Here is an 8,794-nt window from a genome sequence, read left to right as displayed (position 1 = left end):
CCTGGCTCCCACTCTCTTAAAAAGCTCGCAAGAGTCGGGCATCGTGGTGCATGCTTGTAATCCCAGCATTTGGGAAGCTGAGACAGGAGGATCTGGGTTCACAGACCCGAAAAAAAAAAAAAATAGGGCTGCAGGTGTAGCTTGGAGGTAGAATACCCCTGGGTTCCATCCCCAGTACCACCAAAAAAAAAAAAAAGAAAAAAAAAAAGAAAAAAAAAGAAAAAGAAAGAGAAAAAGAAAAAAAACCCCACACACAAGGTAAGACTCACCCAGACAGAATTAGGTGTGGTGGTGCATGTCTGTAATCCCAATTTTGGGGAGGCTGAGACAGGAGGATTACAGGCTTGAGACCAGCTTCAGAAATTTAGTGAGAGATTCCGGATTTAAAATAAATAAATAAATAAATAAATAAATAAATAAATAAAAAGACTGACCCGTAGCCCGACCCAGGAGTTCCTGGAGGACTGGGGGACGGTAGCTTTGGGGCTGGCCCACACACACCCTCCGTTTTTCCCTTTCTCACTTTTTTGTCCACTGAGCAGGACGCAGGATGGGTCTCCTTTCCTGGCTTTAGAGCTGAAAAAGGAAGTCCAGAAACTCAAGTAGAAATTCAGTGCCTCAAATTTCCCTTCTTAGCCGGGCGTGGTGGTGCACTCTTGTAATCCCACACTTGGGTAGCTGAGACAGGAGGATCGCACAGGTTCAAAGCCAGCCTCAGCTACTTAGTGAGGCTCTCAACTCAGCGAGACCCTGTTCCCAAATAAAGTATAGAATAGGTCTGGGAGTATAGCCCGGAGGTAGAAAAGCATCTGGGTTCTACCCCCAGTACCAGAAAAAAAAAATCCCTTCTCATTGTTACCTTCTCTAGAAATTTTTTCTTTCTTTTTGTACTGGAGAGTGAACCCAGGGACACTGTTACTCTGAGGTACACCATTCCCCTCCCGTTGTATATTTTTATTTGAAACAGGGTCTTGCTAAGTTGCCGAGGCTGTCCTTGAACCTGTGATCCTCCTGTCTCAGCCTCCCAAGTTCTGGGATTCCAGGCATGTACGCGTGCCTGACTCCTCTGGACTTTTCAGTGGCGTGAGGTCTCCTAACAAGAAGGGCAAGAGCAGACGTGGACCTGAGGACCGAGCCCAGGACATTCTATCTCCGAACGACATCCCTAGTCCTTGGGTCTTGCTAAATTGTTCATAATGCCCTCGAATTGGTGATCCTCCGGCCTCAGCTTCCAGAACAGGTAGGACTACCACACCTAATTCATCTCAACTCTTTTTTGGTTGTTATTACTGGGGACTGAAACCAGGGGCATTCTACCTCTGAGTTACACCTTCAACACTTTTTATTTTGAAAAAAAGTTTAGCTAAATTGCCGAGGGTCTCACTAGGTTGCTGAGGCTGGCCTGGAGCCTGCGATCCTCTTGTCTCAGCCTCCCAAGCAATGAGATTATAGGTGTGCGCCACTACGCCCAGCCCATGTCAACTTCTTTTATTGTTGTTGCAGTACTTGGGATTAAACTCAGGGGCATTCTACCTCTAAGCTATATACCCAGGCCTATTTTTATTTATTTATTATTGAAAAAAAATTTTTTTGGTGGTCCTGGGGATGGAACCCTTCTTTCTACCTCCGGGCTACACTCCCAGACCAAATTTTTAATATTTTATTTGGAAACAGGGTCTCTTAAGCCAGTGAGGCTGGCTTTGAACCTGTGCAATCCTCCTGTTTTTGCCTCACAAGCGCGGGGATTACAAGCATGCGCCACCAGGCCTGGCTACTCGGCCCTATTTTTTATTCTTTATTTTGAACAGTGTCACTGAATTGCAAAGGCCCTAAGTAGCTGAGGCTGGCTGTGAACCGTGATCCTCCTGCCTCAGTCTCCCAAGTACTGAGATCAAAAGCGTGCGCCATCACACCCAGCTCACGTTAACTTTTAATTCTACTACATGCCTACTGCAAGCCAGCCACCTCCAGGGAGCCACTGAAGATGAGGTCTCTAGAATGGGTCTAGGGATGGGCCATTGGCAAGTGTCCTCTGAGGCCTGTGCAACTCTGGGACACGGCTGGGGTCTCTACTTTGTGTCCCTAAACAGACTGCCGTGCCATCTGGAGTGAAGAGAGCATATCGCATGCGTGGGCTAACAGACAGGGTAAACAGGGCGTGGTGGCGCCCCTCGAATCCCAGTACTTGAGAGGCTGAGACAGGAGGATCACAGGTTGAAGGACAGCCTCAGCGAGCAGTGAGATCTCATCAACCTAGGGAGGCCTTGTTTCAAAATAAGGACAAAATAGGGTAGTCAGAGGTAGAATGCCCTGGGCTCCATCTCCAGTAACACACACACACACACACACACACACACACACACACACACACACACCAAAAAAAAACCAAAAAAAACAAAAAAAAAAACCAGCCGGGCTTGGTGGTGCAAATTTGTAATCCCAGTATGTGGGAGGGTGAGACAGGAGGATCCGGGTTCATGGCCAGCCTCAGCTACATAGGCCCTCCTCAACTTAGACCCTATTTCAAAATAAAGAATAAAATCTGGCTGGGGACGTAGCTCAGAGGTAATATGCTCCAGTACCGAAAAAAAAAAAAAAAAAAAAAAGCCTGAAAACAGGAGGGGCTCGGCGTGGCGGCCCACACCTGTCATTCAATTCCTGGGAGGCTGAGTCGGGATGATCGTAGAATCGAAGCCAGCCTCAACAACTTAGTGAGACCTTGTTTCAAAATAAAAAATAAAACAGGACCGAGTCCACCGGGTCAGGGCTGCAGCGGGCAGCCGGGGCTCCGGCAGTGGCGGGGGCGTGGCTGGCCCGGCGCGCGCTCGGCCGAGTCTCGCGATACCTGCCGGGCGCAGCGCGTTGCCAGGGGCGACGGCGCCGGGCCGCGCAGGCGCGGTGGGGCGCGCCTGCCCCGCCGCCTCGCCGCCGCCGCCGCCGCCGCGCCTTCCCCTTTAAGCTGCGGCCGGCCGCGTCGCCGCTTCATGAATGGAGCCCACGTGACCAAACATCATGTGACGTCTGAGGAGCGGCGGCGGCGGCGGCGGCGGCGGCGGATCCCGAGCCCGTCCGGCCCGGCCTTCCCAGCGCGCTCGCCCGGCCCGCGCAGGCGGCCCGCCCCCAGCCCCAGCCCGGCCCTCGCCCCGGCCCCGCGCGGCCCCGTCCCGGCCCGCCCGGGCCCGCAGCGTGGTGAGTGCGCGGGCCGGGCCGGGGCGGCGGGCCTGGCCGCAGGTGTGCCCGCGCCCCGCCGCCGTGCCTCGACTTCCCCCGCCGGGCAGGGCTCCCGGCCCGCCGCCTGGGCGCGGAGTGGGGCGGCGGCGGGCCGCGGCGGGCGTGCGCGGGGCGGCCCCGGGTCCCGCGGGGGGCGCGAGCCAGGGCGGGGCCGCGCGGGGTCGGGCGGCGGCGCTGACTCAGCAGGTGGCCCTCGGGGGCGGGGGGCGGCGGCGGGGGGCGGCGGCGAGACCCCGCCCGCGGCCGCGCTGGCCGCGCGGGAGCCCGGCGGAGACGTGCTGAGTCATCAGCATGCGGTCATCGGCGCTCCTGCTGACGCCGGGCCGGGCTGGCGGCCGCGGGCGTGGGGCCGCAGGGTGCCGGCGGCCCGGGGCAGGCCGGGCCCGGCCCAGCCAAGTTTGGTGGGCCGCGGTGAGGAGGTGGAGGGCGCGGGGCGGGCCTTCTTCCCCGGTGGGAAGCTGAAGCCCGGGCCTGTGCGTCCTCCCAGGCAGCTCTCCTGGGGACGCCGGCCCAGGTTCCGTGTCGGGGGCAGTTCCCCAAACTGGGAAATAGTTTTCCGAGAGGCGGGGAGGAGCTTAGGTGGGCCGAACCCTCTGGGCAGGGAAGCCGAATTTCCCTGTTCCTGGTGTGGCTGGCCAGGCTGAGCAGCCCCTGGGTAGAGAAGTCTGCGCACACCATGGGAGAAAAAGGGGTACCTGGCACAGACGAAGCAGGGACAGCTCTGCCAGGAAATTGCAAGTGGGAGGAAGCAGGGGACCTAAACAGCAGGCAGGAGCTTCAGGGTACGGGCATGGGGTGGAAGGATGCAGTTCCCCGCCATCCCAGAGCTGTTCCCTTTGAGGTAGGGAATTTCAGTGTTTCATGAAGTTAGCAAAGACACCGAGTGCCCTGCTGGGTCCACTCCTGTGAACTGGGTCTCTTAGGAAATGATAGCCTATGCCTGGTGTGGCCTGGGGGGCCTGGTAGGCACAGGGGCCCTCACTCTGCTGTTTGCTCTGCTCAAGGTTGCTGCCAGTTTAGGCTGACTGTGTGGTTCGCCTTCAGAAATGCCCCCAACACACGCAGCACACGCACACACGTACTGAGCCCTGGGACTTGTAGGTACCAGGCATTTCCTCACTTCAGCTGGTCTTAGGGTGGAATTCTAGGGCCTAGGAAAATGAAGGGTCCTGGAAAGGTGGGAGCTTAAGGCGCCTCAGTCACTTAAGTTCCAGCTAAGTTTTAGGTTCCTTTTAGAGAGTGGCTGTCAGTAGCTGAGGGCTTCTGTAAGAGATGGGTCTGGAGTTTGGGTGGTCAGAACATCCAGGCCGCACCTGTCTGGCAGTCGGGGCTCCTGGGGTTTGCAGGCCAGGATGAAGGAGCGAAGGCTCTCAGCCTGAGCAGGGGTCTGCTGGTGTGAGAGTCTGTGCCTCCTCTGTGAGGCCAGCTCAGCCTGTGGGGTGAAGGATGCCTGGCCCCAGCCCTGGGCAGCCCTCAGGCCCTGGAGGAGGGCTGAGATAGGAGGCCAGCTTCCTCTGGCTCCGAGCCATCCTGGTCAGCCCATGCCCCGGGAATGTCTCTGTCCAGTCTGTGTCTCCAGGCTGGCAGAGGCCAGGGAGGCAGCTGAAGGCAGCAGCTTTGCGGAGGCCTGTTCCTCCCCCGCCACATGCACACACGGGCACACGCATACACGCACACCTTTGATTAGGAAGCAGTTGGCCACACTTGTGCTGAGTTCAGGCCTTCTGCCGAGGGTGAAATCTGTCGAGGAGGCATTTTTCTGTGTGATCTCAGGAAGTCACCGCTGTCATTGCACTTAGCAGCCAGGGTGGGGAGGGGGCGGGGACGCCTGTGCCAGCATCCCTTGCACCCTGCCGAGTGCTCAAGGCTGGGGAGCCTCTTCAGGCTCTGCTGTGGGCCAGGCTCATGGGGTGGGCACAGGGCCATCATGCAGGACAGACAGATCCCTTTGGGCTCTGGTCTGCCACCCTTCACTCTGCAAGGATTTTTGTCTCTGATGCCCGCGGTGGCCCTCTGGCTTCTGCCTACTTCTGCATGCAGCCTCACCTCTGAGAGCAAGGTTAGGTGAGGGGGTGTCGACCGTGGTGGGGACTTGTTTCTTTACTCCCCAGCCCACAGTTGCCTGCAGTGCCCTGCAGCAGCTTACTCCCTGCATCTGGGCAGGAGAGGAGAGGATGGAGGTGGGGGATGTACCCTTGCCCAAAGGGAGGCTGATTGCACAGGGATTCTCTGGACCAGGGGCACATAAGTGTCCTTGGCAGGGAAGCAGAAAGTGAATCCCAGTACTTGAAAGGCTGAGACAGGATGATCTCAGGTTCAAGGCCAGCTTCAGCAACTTAGCAAGATCCCCCCCCCAAAAAAAAAAGGGCTGGGGTGTAGCTCAATGGCAGAGCATCCCTGTGTTCAAAATTCAGTATCACCCAAAAGGAAGGTAAAACCTGAGGGTGTCAGAGGGACCACTGAGTGTGTGGGGGGGACCCTTTCGCTTTTGATCCCTGACCCCAGGCAGGGAGCCAGAGAGCAGTCAGTGACCGAGGGCCGCCTCCCACCTTCTCCAGCTGAGCAGGCGCCCAGGGAAGTTAACTGTGGGGCTTTGTGAAATACCTGTGATGGGGTGGGGCAGGGTACAGGATGCCACAGACTAAGTAAGCCACAGGATGGTTACTCCATCAGCAGGGGCGGGTGAGGGAGGGCTGGAGGGAGGGGGCTCAGGTCAGCTCCTCTCAGCTAGATTGCAGCCACCTGGAAAGTGGAGACTCCTGGTCAGCCCTGCAGACAGAGCCAGAGTTATCTGCAAGACCCACTCTGGAAAAACCAGGACTCGCCATCCTCCTCTTTGCTTGAATCCCCAGTGGGACTGCCCCCTAATCCCTGGAGGGAGCAACTGTCAGGTGGCAGGCAGCCGCAGGGGGAGGCAGCGGTAGGAGGTAGGACCTGGAACACAGCTCCAGAGCACTGGCTGGCTCTCCTCACCTGCTCTTGGCCCCAGCAGCAGGTCTCCTGGGGCTCTGTTGGCTGGCCTCGAGTGAGCGGCTGGAGAGGGAGGGCCGCGATGTGCTGAGTCAGCGTGACTCGCCAGGAACGGTGCTCTGGGGCAGCGCTGGGGTTATTTTTAAAGCTCGGCTTCCTTCTAGGCTTGCCCTCCTGCAGCTTATTCCTTCTAATCTCCCCTTTGCCCCTTTATCTTGCCCCTGACTCCCTCTGGCCTTTGGTTCCCCTTCCCACGGCCCTCCCTGCCTGCCCATCTGGCTCGAGCCTGAAGCTGCCCTGGGTCAGGTAGCAGGGGATGGGCAGTGAGGACAAGGCTCTGGGGCCAGGGCACCTGGTCGGCGGTCTCCCATGAGCTGGAGGGCAGAGGGTGGGTGGTGTGTAGAGTCCTGACCTCTGCTTTGTGTCTTACAGCGTGCCAGCTCACTGTGTCCCCGGGTTATGACGACCCCCAATAAAGGAAACAAGGCCTTGAAGGTAAGCGAGCTGGACAGGAGGCGGGGCTGGGCAGCGGGGCCTAGGCACCCCGCTTGGCCCTGACCCTGAGTGTGTGCCACCCAGGTGAAGCGGGAGCCGGGCGAGAATGGCACCAGCCTGACGGATGAGGAGCTGGTGACCATGTCCGTGCGGGAGCTGAACCAGCACCTGCGGGGCCTGTCCAAGGAGGAGATCATCCAGCTGAAGCAGCGCCGGCGCACGCTCAAGAACCGGGGCTACGCGGCCAGCTGCCGCGTGAAGCGGGTCACGCAGAAGGAGGAGCTGGAAAAGCAGAAGGCGGAGCTGCAGCAGGAGGTGGAGAAGCTGGCCTCCGAGAACGCCAGCATGAAGCTGGAGCTCGACGCGCTGCGCTCCAAGTACGAGGCCCTGCAGAGCTTCGCCAGGACCGTGGCGCGCAGCCCCGTGGCCCCGGCGCGGGGTCCCCTTGCTGCCGGCCTGGGGCCCCTGGTCCCTGGCAAGGTGGCTGCCACCAGCGTCATTACGATAGTAAAGTCCAAGACGGACGCCCGGTCGTAGGGACGTGATTGCCGGGCGGGTTTTCGAGGGGCCACTAGGCACATGGCGAAGTCAGCAGCCCTGTCCCGTTTCCTCCTCTTCCTCTCTCTCCTCTTCCCTTCCCTGCAAAGCACAACCTGCTCCCGGGGCGCTGGGCTGAGCCCCTTGATCTCATCGTTGTCGTGCGTGTGTTCTGTACGCTGGGATTGGTCAGTTTGGTGGTGACGTCGGTTGCCCCTAACCCCTTTGTACCAAGGCCATGCGGGCTGGGAGTCGAGAGTGGGCACTGGGGTGAACAAGGGAGCCTTAGGGCCCCCTCCGCTCTTGGTGCCCACCGGCTGCCAGGCTGGAATGGGACCGGAGGGCTCTGTTCAGACCCAGGCAGGCAGCTTAGCTCGGCTCAGCAGGAAGAGGTGGGCTGAGCGCTGAAGAGTGGGGTGTTCTGAGGGTCCTGGACAGGTGTGCTACCAGCCCGCGCGCTGCAGGTGCTTCCAGGGCAGGGGCTGAGGCGCTCACACCTGCCGCGGTGCGCTGGACAAGACCGAGCCACTGGTTGCAAGCGTGCGTGGAGGGGTGTCAGTGTGTCCTGCAGTGGGTCCCGTGTCACTGTTTACATAACCTATTTGTGTGGTTATATAGCCCTTTATTTAAAAGAGAAGTTCCTTTTACGAAGTTATTAAATTATATGTTTAAGAGCTAAAGAGAAAAGAAAGCTGCAGAGTATTTATAAAATTGTCTTTAAAAAAACAACATTTGACCATATAAATGGAAAAGGGAAGAAAGTATAATAGTAACTTTGCTAGTTTAAAAAAAGAAAAAACAAAAAAAATCCCTTTCTTGTAAACTTATGGACAACTCTTTGTGGCTGTTGAAATTTAGTTTTTATATACACAGAGTTATCAGACATTATTTATAAAACTTAGTTTAAAAAAGACAAAAAAAAAAAAAAAAAAGCCAAGCCGCGAGCCGCCCGGAGCTGTCCTCTTTGATATCTCTTTTGCAATTGTACCGAAAGTGACTTACTCCTTGCCCTCCCCGCTTCCGTCTCGTGCCGGCGCCGTGGTGTCGTCCGTGCCTGGTGAGGTTTTGTGCAGCCGTAAAGTGCTGGTGCTTCTGGTGACCTTTGACCTGTGGCTGTCCCTCGTGTCTCCTGTGTTTGTTTTTGGGATTCGTTGTGTTTTTTGCTTCTGCTGGCTTGCTGAACCTGGCTGGGCTGGGGGCCGTGGCGTGCGGGCGTCTGTGCCTGCCAGCTTGTCTCCTGCTTTCAGCGCCTGCCCGGGAGCCCCCAGTGGGCTGCGCGCCCCCCTCCGCCTGGGCTTCGTGTGTGTCTGCATCTGGGGATGACCCACTGGCGGGGTCAAGGGGCCGTCCCGGGCTGCTGTGCTGCTCTCACGCCCACCCCCGACCCTGGGTGGTGGTGGTGCAGGGACCAAGGCGTCCTGTGGGTGCCCACGGGACTGTGGCCCAGCCGTCGCCGGCTGTCTTCCTTCTGGCCTTGGCTTTGCGCATATGGGCTTCGTGTGGGGCCACAGCCGGGACACCCCAGGGACCCATCCTATGGGTTGGAATCCCACTGCTCACT

At 58.0% G+C, this 8,794-nt stretch overlaps 1 protein-coding gene across 1 annotated transcript; it reads left to right on the top strand.

Moving 5' to 3' along the window:
• Positions 1-6,651: 6,651 nt before the first annotated feature.
• MAFG (MAF bZIP transcription factor G) lies at positions 6,652-7,233 on the top strand (the record flags this gene model as incomplete). The annotated part of the gene is made up of 2 exons (XM_080712349.1): positions 6,652-6,696; positions 6,781-7,233. Exons 1-2 carry the CDS (start codon positions 6,661-6,663, stop codon positions 7,231-7,233), a joined length of 489 nt encoding a protein of 162 aa, XP_080568475.1. The 5' UTR covers positions 6,652-6,660.
• Between the last annotated feature and the right edge of the window lie 1,561 nt (positions 7,234-8,794).

This window comes from Muscardinus avellanarius, assembly GCF_963383645.1.
Source record: "Muscardinus avellanarius genome assembly, chromosome: 16".
Taxonomy (NCBI): domain Eukaryota; kingdom Metazoa; phylum Chordata; class Mammalia; order Rodentia; family Gliridae; genus Muscardinus; species Muscardinus avellanarius.
The sequence above is the reverse complement of the archived record's forward strand: the minus strand, read 5'-3'. Positions and strand labels throughout refer to the sequence as shown.